The 22,463-nt window shown below is 34.6% G+C and overlaps 1 protein-coding gene across 6 annotated transcripts in view; it reads left to right on the top strand.

Annotated features, from left to right (window-relative positions):
• The window catches only part of adgrb3 (adhesion G protein-coupled receptor B3), a 151,403-nt gene that overhangs the window by 100,983 nt on the left and 27,957 nt on the right, over positions 1-22,463 (top strand). For all 6 annotated transcript variants that reach the window (XM_026277708.1, XM_026277707.1, XM_026277706.1 and 3 more), the window contains 7 exons: positions 1,875-2,021; positions 3,646-3,721; positions 7,847-7,949; positions 8,973-9,016; positions 16,844-16,970; positions 18,665-18,768; positions 18,856-18,958. In XM_026277708.1, the coding sequence (XP_026133493.1) occupies positions 1,875-2,021; positions 3,646-3,721; positions 7,847-7,949; positions 8,973-9,016; positions 16,844-16,970; positions 18,665-18,768; positions 18,856-18,958 (704 nt within the window). The remainder of the gene's footprint in view (positions 1-1,874; positions 2,022-3,645; positions 3,722-7,846; positions 7,950-8,972; positions 9,017-16,843; positions 16,971-18,664; positions 18,769-18,855; positions 18,959-22,463) is intronic.

The raw sequence follows: 22,463 nt of genomic DNA, 5'->3' as shown, positions 1-22,463 counted from the left end.
CTGAACTTTGGATTCTGTGAATCTCGTCTTCCTCCAGACCTTGATTTCCAAATTAAATGCTAAATTTACTTTCATCTGAGAAGAGGACTTTGGACCACTGAGCAACTATGCAGTTATTTTTCTCCTTACTCCAGGTGAAATGCTTCTGAGGTTTTTTTTTTTTTTTTTTTTTGTCTGGTTCAGGAGTGGTTTGGTTCTAGGAATGTTTTCCTGAAGAAGTCTGAGTGTGGTGACTCTTGATGCACTGACTCCGGCTTCAGTCCATTCCTTGTGAAGCTCTCCCAAGTTCTTGAATCGGCTTTTCCTGACAATCTTCCCCGGCATGTGGTCATCCTTGTTGCTTGTGCACCTTTTCCTACCACACTTTTTCTTTCCAGTCAACTTTCTATGGATATATTTTGATACAGCAATCTGTGAACAGCCAGCCCTTTCAGCATTGACCTTCTGTGACTTCCCCTCCTTGTGGAGGGTGTTGATGATTGTCTTCTGGACAACTGTCAAGTCAGTAGTCTTTCCAATAATTGTGGTTGCATGCTCTAAACTAGCCCAAGAGGTACCCAGTATTTATACTCAAAAATAATCTAACTAATCAAAATCAAAATTGAATATTATAATTTTTTGAAATACTGAATTTTTTATTTTCTTAAGCTGTTAGTAACAGCCATCAGAATATATTTCAGTTTGTGTGTAATGAATCTAGAATATAAGAAAGTTTGCTTTTTGAATTAAATTGCTAAAAATAAAGAACTTTCCATGATATTCTATTTTTTTTAGATGTACCTGTAGAAGATCACCAATAAATTATACTATTTTGTTTATATTTATTCTAAAATACATTAACAATTAAAATCAGTTATTTTTAAATGATCCAAAATAATTTCACAATACCATAAGGTACAGTATTTGATAGTGTTATTGAATTATTAGTTTTTTGAAAGATTAACTGTAGCATAAACATAAAATCAAATGGGCATATAAACAATTTTCACTCGCAAAGAGATGACAGATAACATGTTGAATTAAACTTAAAAAAAAAAAAAATCTTATTTACAATTACAGTTTTTACAGTGTAAATGATTAAGTTTAGATTTCTTCTGTGAGTAGAGAAGCCTGGATTGAGGTAAAGCTCACTAAAGGGCCTGTGATCTCATGCTGTCGTAGAGCTTAATGTGTTCTACCCTATGTTCTACCCTATGTGCTCCTGTGACTAATGCCCTCCGGCTCCCCACACACAGCAGCTGGCAGCACTGCCACTGTCCTCCTCCTCACACACACACACACACACACACACACGCACACACACACACACACACACACACACACACACACACACACTCACAAACACAAGAACCCTGTGGATAGACCAGTCATGCATCAGGGTTTGCACCTTTAAAATGGTATTTAAAAGTCATTGTCAATATAAATAGAAAAATCCTGGAATTTTAATTGAGGTTCCAAACATGATGTTAAATTGTAATTGATTTGGAAATTGAGGATTACAGTTAAAATTAAACGATTTTCAAAGATATTCATTTAACTGTAGTTTTTTTTCTTTCTTTTTTTTTTTTAATGCAAACAGTAGAAATTTGCATTTATTTTCCAAAATGTTTCTTATAAGATAAATTTCAGTTTATAGACCTTTGCAAAGAACATTTTATGTAATGTTTTGTAATGCTTTGTACAAAAAAAAATAAAAAAAATACAATTTAGGTCATAACAAAATGTATTCTACATATTATTAAATAAATAACAGTCAAAATTATTGATGTAATTATGTATGTTTTGTCACAAACCTTGTGTTTGAGTTTCCTGTCTTGAAAGTGCATGGGGAATAAACTTTTCTTATTTTTTCTTGTACTTGTTTTTTTTTTTAGTTGCGAGTATAGAGAGGTTGCCCGCGGTATCTGTGACGACAGACATTACCTTTCCCATGAAGGGACGGAAAGGGATGGTGGACTGGGCCAGAAATTCTGAGGACAAAGTTGTCATTCCCAAAGGAATCTTTGTGCCCCAGACAGCAGGTAATGTACATGATGCTACACTGTGGAAGTTGATGATACTATACAATAAGGGCTACATACAATAAAACATAAAATACAATAAGGCTACATTAAATAGATTGTAAAAGCCGGCTTTCATTCAGCACCATTTACATTCAACAAAGCAGGCCATCAGCATGAAAATCAAACTGTCACTGTATTGCAATAGACCTTTTCTTTTTTTTTTTTTTTTTTTGTAGAAACAATGTTTTAAAATTATCATAATTAACACAACACACTACATGTTTTAGGCACAGCTATGTGAAACACCATAGTGCCTCCTGACACAATAATTTTTTTTCTTTCCGCTAAGGAAATGACGTCAGTGCATTCAAGGAATACCACAATAAGTTTTTTCAAAGGAATTCAGGATAAAATAGTAGTTGGTAGACCTGTATTTTTAGCAGAGTAGTGGATAAATTGATGTTACATTTATAAAAAAATAATGTTTTAGCTATATATGGGTGATTTTTTTCAATTAGAGTGAAATTTTGAAAACTGAGCTTTTCAAACCAAAAATCAGCTGAAATATTGCACTTTGAAAAAGGATTGTTTTTTTCTACATCTTTTCCTTTTTGTCCATTTGAAAATGTGCAAGGTAGGATTTCACACAATACTTTAACACTTATTTTTATTTATTTATTTTACATTTGGCAGACGCTTCTATCCATGTCAACTGTAGCATATTTTGTGTATATTGACCAAAAGTATATAGTTTTGGCAGTATTATTTATTTCATCACTCCATAAAAATGATGGCATTTTTGGTTATTTCGGAGCATCTGTACGATATTAAAAGTTTTGTGATCGCTACCATATGATTGTGTTAAGATTCCAAAGCGGTGACACGGTGTGACCATTTAATGGAATAGCTTTAAGATTACAAGATTATATGTCAACCGCTTGCCATTTGCCTGTTTTAGAGGAGACAGCACTTGGTCGACCGCATCAATTCAGATGACACAGCACTCACTGTATCCTCTCAAACAATGATAGTAAAGAGAGCTAAGCACCAGCGCACCAGACTATTTACTTAATTAGTGTGATCGGTCTTATCTGAAGTGTATCAGAGGGAAGTAATGAAGGATTGATTGAATACATAACTCACTCCAGCCTGCCTTGAGTTTGACTGGAGGGCTGTACAGAGCTGTTTGAACCAGGATTAGCCTTCCTGTCAGCAAAGAAGACCTTTACCTTCTAGTTATCAATAACCTTGCTAGTATAGCCTGATCTACCACTTTATTCATTATTGGCAGGAAATTTATGATGGATTAGCTGTCAGGAATATTGTTTGGCAAGAGACCTGATATTTAATGAGAATTTTGCCGGTTTGGAGGTTAATTAATTCCTGTAGCTTTGAAAATAGAAATCTTGTTAAATTTCTTTGGATTAAAAGATCCCCACATGGAAGTGAGAAGGTATGAAGAGAGGATTTCTACTGTCTACCTTTGGAAAAAAAGGCACTCCAGATGATCTAATAACCATCCACATTGCTGATTGAAAAGTTGAAAAGGGAGCTGAGCAAAACACCTTTGTGTGGAGATGCTATTTGATATGATTAGGTAATGTGATGATCGTATCATCTAACCTAGACTGTTTTCTGACAGATACGGATGGATCTTCTGTATTCATTCTTGGAACGGTTCTCTACAAGACTCTTGGCCTTATGCTGCCTGCTCCTCGGTAAGACTCATTCATCTCCAGTCATTTAGATATTATATTACAAATATAAGAAGAGGATATTATAGAGGAGAGATTCCCAACTAAGGATATGTGTACCCTAGGGAGTACTTAAGAAGGTTCCTACTTGGATTTTTTATTTATTAAACCTGTAACATATATATATATATATATATATATATATATATATATATATATATATATATATATATATATATATATATATATATATATATATATATTCTGTAATATAGTCTTGATTCAAATAACTTACCATATTCATTTTATCAAAGTTCCCTTTTATAGAAAGAAAATCAAAACATGATGAAAATCAAACCCATAGCAGAATATATTTCTTAGTTTGTGAGTGATTATTTTGTTATATTTTTTCCCCTTTTTTATTTGAATGGGTGCAATTATATGATTATTAAAATATATAAAAAAGTACTTTTTTAATATATTTTTAAATCAGAAAATTGCTTGTGCAGTAAAAAGTGATTGTTTAAATTTGTTTTTATTTTATTGTTGATTTAGTGATCAAAGTTATCAGACAAATTTCGAAAAACTAATGAATTTATATTTTTTTCAATGAATTGGTTGCAACCAAATATTATCAAAGACTTTTGACGATTAACATTTGAAAAAAGAAGAAAAGAAAAAAAGATCCGTAATTGAAACTTTCAACCTGATTTGAAAAAAGTGAAAGTGACGTGACATTCATCGAAGTATGGTGACCCACACCCAGAATTCGTACTCTGCATTTAACAAATCCAAATTGCACACACAAATCATGAACACACACCCAGAGCAGTGGGCAGCCATTTATGCTGCGGCGCCCGGGAGGCAGTTAGGGGTTCGGTGTCTTGCTCAAGGGCACCTAAGTCATGGTATTGCTTGCCCAAGACTCAATCCCACAACCCCGGGGTTAGGACTCAAACTCTCTAACCACTAGGCCACGACTTCCCCCTAAAAGTCATTTTTCCAGTTTTATGTATTAATTTGATAAATGTATATAATTATATAATCAGTAACCTTTAATTATAAGGAATTATGCTACATTTATGTCATGTTGGAATTACTGTAATTTACTTTTCAGTGACTTTTAATAAAAGTAATGTAATAAAAAATTAATTTAAAAAAAGACAGCGGCCTCAACAGGGATTCCGCTTTATATTAAAACCAGTGTCACTATTGATTTTAACTAATATAGTGATGGAGATTTTGCATGGTGGCTAAAATTGGCATCATGCATGTTGCCTTAGAAACAAATAATTTCTGTTTCTAAGGAAAATAGAACTGCTCAAAGGAGAATCTCTTAATTACAGAAATTCCAACATGTCATGATTACAGCTTTATTCCAGGATTTTGGTTCACATGTCATTGTTTATTTTGGTATTAATAAGGAATTTGTCCTTGTATGAAACTAAATTATGTGGGCTAATGTCTTAAAGCCTGTTGAATACTGTACACAACAATTTGGGAGCTGTTTTTACTCAAATTCCTTGTGATTTTCCTCTAGTCTTAAAAAAAGAAGCTGATACAACAAACTACAGTGTTTTCACTCCCAAGTCAGAATGAATATTCTTGGTTATTCTCAGAGTCCGTCTTGAAGCTTGGGATCAAAACCTCCTTTCCATTTTAGAACTTCCACTCAAACCTCCGGAGACACACAGGACAGAACAGACCTTTCCTGGTGTGGCTCTGAGCTGTCAGTCTAATCTCAGCAAACCTGAGTATGATTCCTCCATGGAATCCCTGCTGACAGGGAGACATGGAAGAACAGAGAAAAAGGGCGGTCCTCTGTTCTTGAGCTCTGTTGGATCCACTGAAGCCAGTAGGGAGATGGAAATCAGTACAAACAGTGGAAGATAACAGAAGAGAAGTGTTACCATAAAACAAGCAAACAAAAACAGTGTAACATAGCAGAGGGATTTGTAAAGACGGATTGTTGTTGAACATTTAATCACAAGACAAAATACTCTGTTGATCATACTACAAGAATCATGCATGAACAGTTACTGTATATAGTATGGATCCATGTTTTTAATGGGAATGGTAAATGTGATAGCTTTTGAGTGACTATGGCTAATTTATAGTGTAAATAAACATTTCAGGCAGTTCTATAGCTCCAGTAGGCTTGGAATATAATGTTGTGTGCAAATATAGTCATATGGACCACTTTAATAATATTTTTATCTTTTTGGAGCCCCTTACTTTCATTTTACGGTAAAACATGTTCACAAAACATAAAACACTGTACAATAAAAATTCAGATTAGGAAAGTTTTCTTCTTGTTAAAAGTTATTAAGTTACTTTAGTTGTTAAATTTAGGTACTGGGTTGGGGTTAAGGGATCTAGAATAAGGTCATTCAGAATAAGGCATTAATATGTGCATAAACAAACAATATGTTGGCCCTTAAAATAAAATATTTTGTGTTCCAGAGGGGCGTGCTCCAGTAAAATTCCACTGAACCCCAATAAATTATTATAGAAATTCTTACGTATCAGTGAGATTGAAGTATACCAACCTGAAAATCATTTTCTCTGATGTTATTTCAGCAATTAAGTATGTTTTTTTAGTCTTTTAGAATCAGAAGTTGCAGGTTTGAATCACTCTTTTGATCTAATAACTCAAACAGCTTTGTAAAAAGAATGGTTCACCATTCAGTTTGACTCATTCGGACAGTTTACTCATGCACTGAATCGTTTGCAATGGTTTCTCATGCTGCAATAATAACAATATATTATCATAAGACAGAAAACAAAAAGAGCTCTGAGTGAGGTAAACATTTACCTACAATCCATTGTAGGAAACAAAACTTGAAGATGTCTTCTATCATTTGTCAACGACAAAGCAGTTCTTATTTTGCACATGCATCTTGTGAACAGCTTTTATTCAAATCTAAAACAGAATTAAAAGTAGGTATCAACATATGAGCTCACATTTTTGATGGTGAGCATGTGCCCCAAGATGAAAGGCTAAAAACGTCCCTGGTGTTCCATGATGACATGATGGACTACATAAGAACAGAATTTCAATATTGGATGAACTTCCCCTTTAAGAGTCTTGTGTTATTTCATGCCTTTCAGGCTGTGTGGACAATCATGACACCATACAACACCACTTCTGCTTGATTAAATCAAACTAAGAGTCTGGTTAACCATGCACAGATAATGTCTTTTGACATTCGAAAGGATACATTTTTGGCTTTAGGACAATCTGCTTATTTACAAAGACACATTTATTTTCCATGGCTTAAGTCCAGGTGTTCTGAATACCATAATCAAAAATGAAGATCGACAGACTGTAAAATAATGTCAAAAAAACATGTGGCATCTTTGTCGTTACTTTAAGAAATTATTATTTTTCACTCTGGACTCTTGAGAAGCTTTTTGCTGGCCATTTATTTTCTGTCTTTGCTTCTTTTTAAATGGACCGTGAAATCATGCCCTAAACCGTTCAAGTTGACTAATGTTATACAAGGAAAATTGGTTTAGTTAGAGGAGGAAGTAAGGAGAGAGACGTTTTGAGTGTACTTGAATCTTCATATCAAAAAGATTTTTGCACCCTTGTTGCATTAGATAAGATCACTTGAATATGTTTAACATTTATTCATAGCCAACAAATAATGTTTTTGGTTATGAAATTAAAAAGTATTAAAGTGCTTGAAGTAACTTTTTTTGAGTGTATTAATGACAAATTGACGGCTTTTTTTTATCTCATGAGAGGGGCTCATTTGGATTTAATCAGAAACTAAACATGTTTCAATTTGTTGTGTTGAATATACTGTAGCTCTTTAAAGTTCTTTATATTCTCTTTCTATCTATTCCTTATTTTTTTTTAGTTCACCCTCTAAAATTCAAATCATCAAGCATATAATTTCTGGTCACTGCTAGCAGAAAGTATCTAATTTGTAGAGAAAAACCAAATATCACGACCTCACAGCAAGTCCAACCTGGAAAGACAAAGTTCTGTGCTAAATGAGCCATTTCCATTAAAATGTGCAGAATGGGGAGTTTAAACAAAAATCAATGCTGGTGATAATGGAAGAATTGAAATGAATGAAATGAGCAGTTCTTCATTCAAGCGTGAACTGACTGTTGTGTGTGATTTGATCTAACCCACAGGAATAACACTGCTGTGAACTCAAAAGTGATTGGTGTGACTGTCCGACCAGAACCCAGGGTTACAGAAGCCCAGCTGGAGATTGAGTTAGCTCATCTAGCTAATGTAAGCAGCAGTCAGATCTCAACACGCTTCACCAAAACAATCCAGAGGGGCTAATTAATGCTGACATGGAGGTCACATGTATTTAGACACAAGGGAAGGAATATACATATACAGCCTTTATATCAAAGAAATCCTCCATTTATGGATGTCATCAAAATCCTTTAAATAGATCAGGTGGAGAATGATTATGAGAGATGAGTCCCCTCCTGCATCTCATGTGGATTATGTGGATTATTATTATTATTATTTTCAAAATACATATTTATATATTTTTAATTGCAACAAAAAAAGAAGCTTTTTTTCTGTTTAAAAGTTCCCAAATCTATTGAAAATGTATTTAATTTCCCGTAAAGAAGTACACAGCTATCTGAGGTTTGTTCTCTTTAACACATATCTATCTCACAGTAATCTATTTGCATCATATGCATCGTAACCAGTCAAGCTATAGAAAACAGCAATTGTAAACACATAAAAGAAATGCTGATTTCCAAAATAATATGTTTATGTATATACTTATATACATGGTTCTGCAGCGTACAATACTGTCTGTAACATTAATCAAATTGATATAAATCCTCCCTTGTAGTTGTGTAATTGATGTAAAAAGTAAATACATTACTGTAATGAAACACATGGGCTTTTGAAGAGAAGCTAGAAGAAGGAATCGTAATGAAATGTGTTCTGTTCCTCTTAGTATCACTTCAGCCAATCAAAGGGAGCTCTACAATGCCTCTGTCATTTGTTTCAGGCTCATTAATCAACAGACAAATAGCAGTAATTAGTCCAATAATTAATTTGCCATCACCAGTTATTTCTCTCCTCACTGTCTCATCAAGATATGGCCCAGATGATTACAGCTCTTTTTTCCACAAGGCTTTTCCCCCTTTCTTGTTTGTCTTTTAAATTACGCGACTTATGTTTTGCGATATCGGCTATCGTAGTGTCTGTTTATTGGCATGTACTGTGATATGTCTAATCATTGTATTGTGTGTCCATTCACAGTATGTGTTTATTTTCTTGCAGGGAACAATGAATCCATTCTGTGCACTGTGGGACAGCTCTATTATGTAAGTGAAACTCATTTTTATGTGTGTAAATGGTATGTGTCTTAGATTGTGTTTTGATTTGTGAAAATGAGCCTTTAATACAGTAACCTCATGGTCAATAATAAATAGTGGTGCTTGTTGAAATATCCAGCCATTGTATCCATTTAAGTGTGTTTCCACGGCAATTGAGTTTAAACAGTGGTTGACATAAGCAGGGCCGTTTTAACCATTGGGCTAGTGGAGGCTGAAGCCAAGTAGGGGGCCCGTGACTGGCTGTGGGGTAAATTGACTGGCACGCCGATTGCCAAAGCCAACACGCCCCCAACTTATTGGCGCTGTTATTTAGTTGAGCTTTTCTGTAAATTCCATGCAATAACATTAGAGATTGAAGTGTAAAGTCTGAATTTGTTTTACCAATCAAATACATTTATTCTATGTGCACGTATCTATCAGGTGATTGCTGCCCAGTAGCCTATGTCTGCATTCACCTCTGGTCTTCACTTCGTTCTGGAGTAATCTGGAAATGGTTGTGCAAAGAACAATATTCGATAAGTAAAAATGTCAGCAATTCTGAGAGAGAGAGGGGCTCAAAAAATGAAAAACTTCAAATACAAACAACAGAAGAAGAAAAAAACATAGGTTAGTCATTCAAATCTCCAGCTATCAGGTTATTTTACTAAAGCTGGTGATGGAGTGGAAGTAACTTCAATCAGCTGTTGTTGGAACAGCAAGTGAACCGGGCACATGGAGCAGAAGTACACCGTGTCATTTTCTACACAGATTTTAGTTTTTTTTTTTGTTTACTTTCGGCTTCCTTCGATTCTTTTCAGAACTGTACAAGTGACATGTCTTGGGTATTCTATATTTTTTGTTACCAATCACATTACAGCCTTGACCTCATTTAATTTTTGGCAGTTGTGCGACACTCAGTTGTCGTTTAAGGATACCATAGGAAGGAATGAGAAGTGCCATGAGCTAAATCCCACCTGTCGCAAAAAGTCAGTGACTTCTCTTATAAAACGACATAATTTTTTGGTGTAAAATCAAAAAAGTTCAGTCCAAAACTATTTTGAGTGTAAAACATGTTGAAGATTAGCTGATAGGCTGTTGATTAATTAAAAGATAAGCTGTTTTTCTCACAAAAGCTGTTTATTCAGCATAGGAAAGCCTATCCTCCAGTGACAAGCATACATACAAAACGGCCTCTGGTCTCCATCCCTGCGTACCTCCAAAGCTGCAGAGTTAGCATTAGCTGTTACGCTTTTTTTTTTTTTTTGCAGAAGGTTGAAGGTTGGTCTGCACAGCGCCTCTTCAAATCGAACACACCTTATGAAATGTACAATTTATGTACTTAGATCTGTCTGTGTTAATTGTGTTCAAAATTTGGATTTATTTATGTTATTTATTTATTTTTATTTATTTCGTTTAATCCAAACATCTTTTCATGTTAATTTTGAGAAAACTGACCTTGTATTACTGAGAAATACACTTAACTACTTGGAAAACATCAGTATCCAGAAGTTCCTGTTACCTCAACCCACCTCAACACGAGCTTCTACAAGAAACGGAACTGCAGAATGAGATTGTCACTTGCACCAGTGGCCTTTAAAAGGCTGTTTGAGAATAATTACTCCAGTGTCACTAAAGAATGAGTTAAAGATGAAACGGACAAATCCCCAACCACCACAAGGCATTACAGCTGGCCCTGCCGCAATCATTTTTATAGCAGGAGAAAATTATATGTGGGGTAACATTATGATGCTATATAGAAGCTATAAAATTTCCCACTTCCCAATTTTGAAGTGTTTTTTATTTATTTATTTTTTGAAGAAGTAGTAGTAGTACAGTACTACCATTCAAAAGCTTAGTTTATTTTTTATTTTAAGAAATTAATGCTTTGATTTAGCAAGTTTACATTAAGGCGATCGAAAGGTACAGTAAATGTTGCAAATGATTTATATTTCAAATAAATTCTGTTCTTTTGAACTTTGTATTCATCAAATGATCTTGACATAAATGTGTCACAGTTTCCACAAAAATATTAAGCACTGTTTTCAACACTGATAATAATAATTGTTTCTTAAAGCAGCAAATCAGCATATTAGAATGAGTTCTGAACGATCATGTGACACTGAATACTGGAGGAATGACTGCTGAAAACCCATCTTTGCCATCACAGGGATAAAATACATTTTAAAATACAACAATATTTGAGTTTTTATTCTATTTTAAACAAATTAATGCAGCTTTGGTGAGCATAAGAGACTTCAATCAAAAATATGTAGTCCTCTTGGATGGTAGAGTACATGTTGAACCAAAGAAACAGGTTATGATACATGACACAGGAAGTAGAAACAGTGGTGGCCCAGTATTTAATACTTGTTCTTGAGATTTTGCCATTCCGAAATGGTTTTCTTATTTAAAGGGACGTACAGTACATTTTCTACTTGGAAGATTCCCTAAAGGCATAGTTGTGACGGTTCACAGATCAGTGCTTACCAGCATTAAACCTACAATCTTTGGGCTCAGGTCTTTAAGCACTAAATTAAATTCTCTGGCAGTATCATGCAACTTCTCTTTGTATAGAACAAATATTGTGTGATGGATTTTGTGGTGGATCTAATATCCTCTGTTGTCACTTGTGCTTGTGACTATAACTCGTAGACCCTCTTTAGAGACATTTCGTCTTGTCTTTGCTTTTCATCTGAGTCCATTTGGATTTGGCAGGCTTTTCCCCTTTGTTCCCTAGCGTGCAATTAATAAAGCACATATTTCTTTTGGCTGGCTGTCCAGAGACAGGTTCTGTTGAAGGGATGTTTTCTAGAAATGGAGTCAGGTTTAGCCACACAGAGATGTCTGGAGCACTAACAAGTTTTATTTAAATTAGTAATTAGTACCCTGTGTACCATGTAAAGTGCATTTTTGTTGTTGTTGTTGTTCTTTGGTATTATTACATAGTTTATTTCGGTAGCACTTTGTTTTACAGTCCTGTTCCCCATGTACATACTATGTACTTATTACAATAACTATGTAATAACTAGGTACTAACCCTGAACCTACCCCTACACCTAACCCTAACCCATGTAGTTACCTTGTATTACCAAAACTTTCTTAGATAAATACACTGTAAGTGCACTATAAGTACATGGAAGTACACGTACTGTAAAATAAAGTGCAACCTTTATTTCTATACAAGACTCTTTTTTTTTGTTGTTGTTTTATTCAAGTTTTTTTTATTTATGATCTCTTTCAATAATTATATGATATCTGTATAATTCCAGTCATTTCATGGTTTACTTACTTAGTCCTGTCTGGCCCATGCTGTAAATTGAAAATGGCTTCTATTTAATCTTAATCATCTTCAAATATGAAAATTACATGGTGCTTCTGAGGCAGTAAGGGCCAGACCTCTGTGCGGTGACCGATAAGAACACAGAGAAATCGTATTTACCAAATTCAATTTTCATTGAATGAAGCGCCACACAAGTCTGTAATTTGAGCCACTGGAATGGATTATAGCTCTGTGGTATTATTATATGCGGCTTATGAAGAGGGAGGGGTCTCTGCCCGAAACGCTCAGGAATATAAACAGGCTTTATATTTGCTATTAAAAGAGAGCTGCACTTAATGGGCTTTAATAATGTGGATTTCATGCCTATACATGATAAATTTGAATAAATGTGCTGTTGAGTTTAGTCTCTAATCTGTTTGCATGATTATGTATGTGAACGCATGTTCATTAATAAATTTGTTCGTTAACGTGTTTACTCTTTGCAAAAAATCAAAATTGGCCCGTGCAAGCAAACAATTACAGAAAACAAATGCACAACTCTATCAGCTCTCTCTGGCATGATTGTGCATATTTTGAGGTGCAATTTTAATTAGCCCCAAGAGATTTTTCCAAACAACAAGGGAAAACAGCTGCTAATTTCGATGGCATTCATATCATAACCCTGTGTGCCTCTTCTTGGAAGTCATTATATATACGCTAGTTTATACGAACTCAGTGTGAATGAGAAATCTCATATTTTTTAACCTCTGACATTCTGGGTTCAGGCAGAGTGGAACATTTAAAAGACTAATATAGCACACTTTTTAAGAACAACTTCTGCCTCCTTTTGAAACTTGAAAGCTTTAGTTCCTCTTTCATTGTAATTGCATGAAAAACAGGGCTGGCATAGCCTATTTTATTTATTTTGGTGTTCCACTAAAGAAAAAAGTCATACAGGTTTGGAAAAACCAGTTTGAGGACAAATTGAGGTTAAACTGTCTAGACTGGATTTCTCAATCATGTTGACTTGAATGCACATTGTTGAACGCCATTAACACTGTATTTGTGGGGAAAAACAATGTTTATTTTGCAAGAAATTAGTAGGTGCACAGAAACACTGTTTTACAAAAAACAATTATGGTAATGTGTAACAGGAAAGAAAATGTTGCTTAACTCTGCATTGGTCATGCAGATTTTTGCTTGAATACTTACAACTCTATACATTTTTGTATGTATGAAAAAGCACAGGAGGGCCACAGTTTGGCATAAATCTCAATTTTTCCCTCAGAAATTTTCCTCAAAAAGGATAGAGGTGTTTATTAGGATAGCAAAAGTCTGGTAATGGTTTGACGTTAGCTCTTTTTCTAATAGTATCCTTATGTGCCTCTTTTTATATAAAAAAGAATAAAATAAAAATCTACTTCATTCATTCATTCATTCATAGCAGAATTCCTGACCATGTGTTTCCATCAAAAACATAAAAAATACAGAATCTCAGAATCTGTATTAATTTTGATGGCCTTATATGTCATTGACATTCTGTTTTGGTTTATGGATATCTAATATGCAATTGACAATCCTGCAATTTGCAATGCTGTACTCAATCTTAAGCTATTTTAATTAGTATTTTCCCAGTTGTTTTATAATTAGTATGACCATTTATGACCTTAACATTAATTGAGAGAATATATGGAATATTAAAAATATATAATAATAATTTGTTACATAACTAGACCATTACATTTAAAATTAAGTAGTGATGTTTGAAAATGGAAGTAGATAGATGTAAAATGGTGAATTTTTTTTCTGTTTTCATGTATCCTGAAATTTTATTTAAAATTGTTCATGGTAAATTTGCTAAAAACATAAAAGTATCTTGGAAATGATTGTGGTATATTACTGTACATGTTTCAAACATTTATGGATAATTTTTTTCATGCATTTATGGAATAGTTACTTTACCTTCAAAAGAAGTGCCTTTTTTCCTTCATTTTTATTTATTTATTTTTGTTCTACCTGTTCACATCTTGAAGAAAATTGACATCAGAATTATTAAAAATTAACTGCATGTTTAGTGCTATATAATGTTAGTTTTATGCATTTTAATATATATTTATTGCATTTTTTATTTATTTATATATATATTTAATATCTATATTTATATCTGTATCTATTTATAATATTTATATTTTAATATCTATATAATGTTATTGATGTTGGAATCAAGGACTGAAGATGTGTGGTTGATGAGCATTTTGTGCTGTATTTTTGTCAGGTGTATAGTACTACTACTTTTTTCATACAGCATTGAATTAGGCATATCCTGATTTGCTTTGTGTAATGGTGCCTTTAAAGTATTATTGTTAGACTCAAGGCTAATGTATAAAATGAACAGTCCAAAAATAACTGCAAAGGACATGAATAGACCACTGATTGCAACATTTTCACAATTCAAAGCACACAGTTCACTACATTAAGTGCATTACTGCCAGTAACCTGGCATCCAAACAGTACAACTGATATAAAATATAAAGGATATATTTAATAATTTTAAGTGTAAGACAAATTCTCAAATGACAGAATTGTATGCAAATCTGATTACAGTGGGATTCTGCTAGCCTAAATGTAGGGATTCAGTACCATGGACAGCGCCACATCTTGGGTAATAAAAGTCATTAGTCTCTACTCTTACAATTGCCTAGAAACCGTGTCTATCTTGAGCCTAGCATAATTCATACACCCACAGACTCCTCCACAGACTGTGTGTCTTTCGAATTCCTCCCAGACCGGAAGAGCCAAGTGACTAACAAGAGAACAGATGCAACTAAACAGAAAATAAATTGCCTTCTCCCTGGTAGAAAATATATCAGACTTCCATATATAAGCTATGTACATTACCAATGTATTACCCAAGAATGAATTACCAAAGTAACAATATGCAATTTACTTTAACAAAGCCATTTTATTTATCATATTATCATAAGGTAATATTGTTTCTTTAATTTCATATACAGTCAATGATCAGCTGAATTGACTGCATATTGAGTGCATCAAATCAGATTGGTTTGCTGACACAGTAACCCACAGCAATCCATTCCACAACGTCCTAATAAACGCCTGGAGTCAGTCGCTATCGGCTTGCTGTCGACTGGACAGGACCACATTCCGTCTTCCATGAGTGAATCAATCCAGTCTGATTTATGTTGTACACATATCTGGAGCTAAACATGATCCAAAACCAAGAGTGATTTGCTATGCATGCAATGCTCTTGGATCATTAGAGATCCTTAGGTAAAGTGCATTCAAGTACTTTACCTACATTGAAGTACATATGAATATAAATGAAAGATATGCTATTATCTAATGTCTATTACTCTCTTTTAATAAAAGTTATTATGCATGTTATCCATGCATATAAAAAAGAGTGAGATTTAAATCTTAATTAAACCTCGAAAAGAGAGCAGTTGCTGCGGTTTAATTATGGAGATCCTCATAGTCTTCCTCAGGGAAAAGTTACTTAGGATGTCATGTCATACAGCCTCCGGAAAAGTGATGCATTTGTTACGCAACTTTTGGAGGCACCATCATTTAATGTTGCTTCTAAACTACAGTAGCTGTATTCAGCTTGCTAATCAGCTTGCTAATAAACTTATTTTGTTATTCCAGAGGCTCAATTTCATTATTTTACACAAGATAAACAATGTTATCTTAGTAAATGCAAACTTGGATGATGTTTATCAGCTTATTCAAATATTGTATTTTATTTTATTTAATATTTATATAAATATTCAATATTTTATTTATTTATTAAGACATACTGTATCACACTGATCTTTTGATGTAACCACTGCAATATCAGCCAAGATGTGTAAGCATTAATAAATAGGTGAGATGTCTTTTCTATCATTTCGCTAGCCAGAGAAGGAGAAATTGGTTGCTACCATCCAGCCCGTTTTCACGGGGTGGTTAACAGTTACTCTCCGTTTCCCCCTGCCGTTTACGTCTCAGGAAAAGCATGTTTTGAAATAAAACGCTATAAAATCGGATCAACTGAAGATTTTCGCCAACAAATGCCGAGATCAGGATGAACGAACAAGAAACGGGGACTCTTTCTGAGGTATCTCCCCCTCCGCTGCAGCGCGAGGCAGGAGAAGAGAGTATCAATCTGATGCCGTCCACCGTTTCTAGGCTGATTTTTTCCCTCAGGAAAGCTTCCAAAAGGCGCTGATTAGAAAAGCGTGAGGAAATACATAACGATAGAAAGCGATGACAGAAAGCTGAAGCAAAATAAGAGGAAAGGTGTCAAAGGAATCGCAGGTTCGGATTTATTTTCTTGTGTGCTGTGAGTGAATCTGTGAGCGGTGAGTCGTTCAGCACCACAGAGCCTCAGCGCTTCAGTCGCACTCAGCACGAGCTGCACTGAAATGCGTTGCGTTTACTTTCTGTCGCTCAAGTAAGAAGTGAAGTGGATGAGATGATTCCCTGAATGAGCGCATTGTTGGGGATTCAGAGTGACGGATTCACAGAGAGAGAGAAAAAGCTTGTTAAAGCGATTTAATCTTGTCTGTGTTGTGTAGGAACGATTCTTGGGGCAGCTGGAGCTCTAAAGGATGCAGAACTGTGCTCACCGATGCATCCCACACCAAATGCTTATGTGATCGGGTATCTACCTTCGCCATTTTGGCTCAACAACCCAGAGAAATAGTAAGTATTGGAATTGTCTTCTGCCGGGGATCTCTAGGGATGCTGTATTGATTAAAATGTGGGCTGTATTTAAATGGACGTTTAAAATGTAAAACTAAAAAACTATGTCACATTTGATTAAAATCTACCTGTGCAAAGCTTGTGTGCGTGTGTATGTGAGGGAGCTCGAGCTCGAGCTCAGAATCTCTTGTTTTACTAATTGATATTAAACATTGATTAAAATAGTGAGATATGTATTAATATTATATATATATATATATATATATATATATATATATATATATATATATATATATATATATATACACACACACACACACACACACACAAACATTTGAGATGCAGGAGCTATGGCTTCTTCATTTTCAGTATTCAATTTGCTACATTAATAAAATAATTCTTAGCAGGGAGATATTATGCAGCTATACCAGGATTGTGCATATAAATTATGGCTTTCATATTATGTAATAATGGCTTCCTCCTCTAATACAGTTCACTGTTTTGTTGATTTAGATAAATGTAACAGTTTAATATTAATCTTTCTTTTATCTTGAAACATTTAAATATGATTTACATTTGTGATATAATGCCATCAGCTGTGGTCCCATTAGTCAATTCAGTAGACAGATATGATTGTTTTACCCTACAGAGTAAGAGGCAGCCATTTTTTCTCTGCCCATGTGACCAGTCAATGAATAAATGGCTCCAGTGTGAAAATGATGGTGTTGTCTCTGTCTCGGTGATGCAGCAGGGGCAACGTTTGATAACTCCTATCATTGCAATGCATGGTTGATATGTCACAATGACTTGTGACTCCTGGGAACTGGATTGAGGGGTTGTTAGATGGAATAGATGGAAAGCCATGAATAAATGTGCTTTATGAGAGCTTTTGTTAAGGCCTATGCACCTCATACAAGCAACAATTTAAGATGACAGGTAGCCATATGTGTTCTGATGACCAATTAATTCATGATCGTTTCTGATTCCCAATTATGTTCAAAGACGACAGAACGGGAGACATTATAAGTGCTGGGACAGTCCAGAGAAAATTGTATCGGACAAATTTTAACACTCAATATGTCCACAAAACTCCCAGAGTAGTTTAAAGAGCCAATCACTTTTTTTTTTGATAGACAAATGAAAGTCCCGCCCGACAGTTAAACACATTTTACATAGAAACTTTGCCATTTTGTTCACTCTTAAATGTGCATTAATAATACCACTATTATGCATGATGAATGTATGACAGCATAGTTGTCTTTTTTTATTTTTTTTATTAGAATTTAACATTAACATTCAGTTTTGAAGAAGCTGATCTTGCATGACTGGAAATACCTGCCTGGGGCTTTACAAACATGTCATCTGAATAATCTAACTTGCTTTAGAGATGATATATTTAAGTTAATTATGCTTTGTGGCATTAGGCTCCTATCTGTTAATAATAAATACTGTGCATTTGAATGGAGGCTAGATAGATTTTATTTATGTGAAAGGGATATTGAATAGGGGGGAATTAATTACAGACAAAAAAAAAAAAAAAAAAACTTGTGCTTTAATCCTCTAAATTTTGGCAGTATAAATGCCTTTGCTGCAACAAGCAAGCATCCTGTAATGTGCTTTATTACCAGGCACTGAAGTGGCTTTTATTAGTGGTACGAGGGTTGCTCACTGAAGCTCTTGTGTGCAATTCACAGGCTATGGAGTACTCAGGGGTTCCATCTGTGACACTGATAGTGGGCTGTGGTCTTTCCTGTCTGGCCTTGATCACACTGGCCGTGGTGTATGCTGTTCTATGGGGGTAAGTGCATAGATGTACAAGGGATATTACAAATAATGCCTTTGGACGTCTGGGGGAATGTAACTTTAATAAACAATTTATTTTCAGGTACATCAGGTCGGAGAGATCAACCATTCTGATCAATTTCTGCCTTTCAATCATCTGCTCCAACATCCTGATCCTAGTTGGACAGACGCAGACACACAATGCGGTAAATATAATTCTTTTTTCAATTCTAATGTGTTGTACTTGAATATTGCCAGATTAGATTGACTTTGTGATACAGGCCAGCCAGCATTCATTGAGAGTGAACTTTGATTTGTACATGAACGAAACGTCCACTTTAGATTCTCATTTTATTTCTCGGCCTGCGTGTGGGCTGATTCTGCAAGCTTGTGTTCAATGCCAGGCAGCATCTCTGCACTAATATAATGCTGATCTAGATGTTTCAGGGTTTATAATGTAAATGAAAAACTGCTTTTACTTAAAACTGGTGAAGATCTCTCTGTCTGCTGTTTGTATATCATACCACCCCATCAGATTGTTTTAATTCCTCTATTTCGAGGTAGTGTGACTCACTTAAATTCAAGCTGCCTGTCCTATATTTCTCTGAAGTGACCTACCTACCTATCCAGATGTTCGAGTCTTTGTGTAGCGAGCTACGTATTCTGTTACATGCTTATATTGTTGGGAAGCAATTTATGTACCTTAAATATGTTTATATGCTTATATTTTTATACTCCCAGTCGGATTGGACACTGTACCCCTAAATTCATTTAAAGAAACAGTTCATTTTGCAACTGGTTTATGAATCGCTTGTTAGAGATTCATTTAAACCGAACCTAAAAGAACCAGTCGCTCATTTATAAAAGCATTTTATGTGGCATTCGAGCTAAAACAGCACAAAATATGATACCTTTGTGTTGTGATTGTAGTCCTTTCTTGTTGATTTGTAATATGTAAGACAATCTATAGTGTTTCTTCTGTGCATTCTCTCCATGGTTTATCAGTAGAATAGATTATGTACAAGTCTTAAATTAGTACTTGACAAGCCATAGACATTAGTTTTAGAGAATGAATACATTACTCTGTGTCCAATGCCAAGGAGAAATGATTATGATGCCTCTTTGTTCAAAGCAACTAAATACATTAGCCAGAATCCAGCTGGATGCATTCTGAATTATACAGTGCAAATGCAAAATGGACAGACACATGTCAGAGACACAAACGATTGTGTCTACGTAGACCACAGATAGATTACAAACAAGAGACAAAGCTTACACCAGAAATGTTCTTTGAAAAATTGGCATTGTTACATGCTGCAGTTCTGTTGTTCATGCTGAGTTTTGACGTCAAAATCTATCCTAACTATCCTAACCTCTTTCCGAGTTATCGGCTTCCCTGAAGAATAAACAGTCTTTCATCATCAAACAGGTTTTTTGGCTGAGCGAAGATGCTGTTTAGACAGGGAAGCAGGGAGTGAGCATTGTTTGATATATTACATTATTTGCAAGTCTTTAAATAACATTTGTCCTGAATATGATGATGATCAGTAGATATGCATCACAGTAAAAGTCCTTGAAGTAAAAGTCATTTTGGTGCCATGGTGAATGGAACATTTAAAGTTCAGCATCTTAAAGCTCTTTACATTTCTTCAATTTAAAAAAAAAAAAAAAGGACTAAATGGTCTCCCAGCTAGATTGAAATGCTCAAAAAATATATATACATATATATTCAGCTCACAGTGAGCAGATGGTGTATATAAGTCATTCAAGATGTAATTATAAAATGCAGATCCTGATCAGTAGATCCTAGAATCAAATTTTCTCACATTCACCATTTGAAATTCAACATCAGAGATGATTGGATATGGGAAATTGTAGAACTTCGGAAGAACAAAGATTAATTATTCACACTCATGCTTACAAATGACGCTCATTTGCCCTCGTTTGAGTAAACAAGATAGAAGAGGTTGATTTCTCACTGCTTACTGTCTCACTGTGCTGGCACAGCTGGTGCTTTTTGGTTATCATCTGAGGAGGGCTTACACAGAGTGGAACGGTACTTTTTCGCTGCCCACACAGATAGGGCTTCGGAGTGAGTCAACACCTTTGTGGGAATAAGACATTACTCAAGTCACACAATCAGACATTTCAGTACAGGCAGCACAGGCCACAAGCTTTTTCCAATTCTAATTCTAACACGCATTCTGGGATGGAAGGAAATGAATTCCCAAGGTTAAAACAAATGAATTTCCTGTAACAGTAAACTTCTGAAAAGATGACTTTGACTATAGCTCCGTTCCAAAACCTGGTTAAATGATTGGCTGGCATTCCTCTGACTGCACCTTGAGGTTGTATGGGTTATAAAAGCATGCATTTAGGACAAGCATAAAGGCTTTAATTAAACTGTTTATTGGCTCTATAAAACATTTTAAGAGACCAATTTTCTCTTTTTTATAGTAATGTTTCTTGCAATGGTTCTAATTGTTTAGTACTAAATTAAAACATTATTAAATAATTCCAAGCAACCAAAATAACCATTACTATAAAAAAAAAAAAAAAAATATATATATATATATATATACTCATCAGACCATATATATATATATATATGGTCTGATGAGTCTCGTTCTGCGACATTCAAATGGTCAGAATTTGGCGTAAAGAACATGAAAGCATGGATCCATCCTGCTTTGTCTCAACAGTTCAGGCTAGTGGTGGTGGTGTAATGGTGTGGGGGATGTTTTCTTGGCACACTTTGGGGCCCTTAGTACCAATAAACACCACAGCCTACCTGAGCATTTTTGCTGACCATGTCCTTTTCATCAGTTTACAGCCGACAAATCTGCAGCAACTGCGTGATGCTATCATGTAAATATAGACCAAGATCTCTGAGGAATGTTTCCAACACCTTGTTGAATCTGAGCCACAAAGAATTAAGGAAGTTCTGAAGGCAAAAGGGGGTCCAGCCCAGTACTACCAAAGTGTACCCAATAAAGTGACCAATGAGTGTGTGTATATATAACATTTATTTATTTTATATAAACAGTCCCATACACTGTCATGAAATCTTCATATTTATTTAAACAGTAATGCTTCTTCGGGTATAGAATGGTTGTAAGACAGATCATTCCTGTTTAAATAAATATAAGGACTTGGCAGCATGCAGGAAAGTATTCTCACCATTTTTATTATTTTAGAGACTCAATAATTCTAAAATTTATATTTGAAATAATGAAAACAGAGGTTTAGTTTAAAAGCACTTTTATGAACGTAAAACTGTTCAAAGAAAATGTATTCAATAATTAGTTTGAGTACAGTACATTACTCAAATCAATATTTGAATATTTTTTTCGTTGCATAGTGTAAATTTCATTTTGTATTAATGCTTTTCAGTTTTCTTTCCATTCATCCATCAACCTTGTTGAATAACTTACTAAGCACATTAGAGTGCATTGCACTGTCTGTGATACAGTCTTTAGACAAAATGAGATATTTTAGAAGGTAGAATAGTTTTGCTGCCTACATTTTGGAACAGCTTTTGTGTTTGGGAGCATGCCTATAATGCCTTAATGTTTTGGAAAATAACTTTGGTGGGTTGCTTACCATTAAACATGCTATTTACATTGTTATTTTATTATTATTTATTTATTATGTTGTGCTGGTTGTGGTACAATATATACTTATTGACAGGTCAGATCCACCATTAATGGA

This window comes from Carassius auratus, chromosome 13 (assembly GCF_003368295.1).
Source record: "Carassius auratus strain Wakin chromosome 13, ASM336829v1, whole genome shotgun sequence".
In the NCBI taxonomy this organism is placed as follows: Eukaryota; Metazoa; Chordata; class Actinopteri; order Cypriniformes; family Cyprinidae; genus Carassius; species Carassius auratus.
This window is presented reverse-complemented; position numbering and strand designations above follow the sequence as displayed.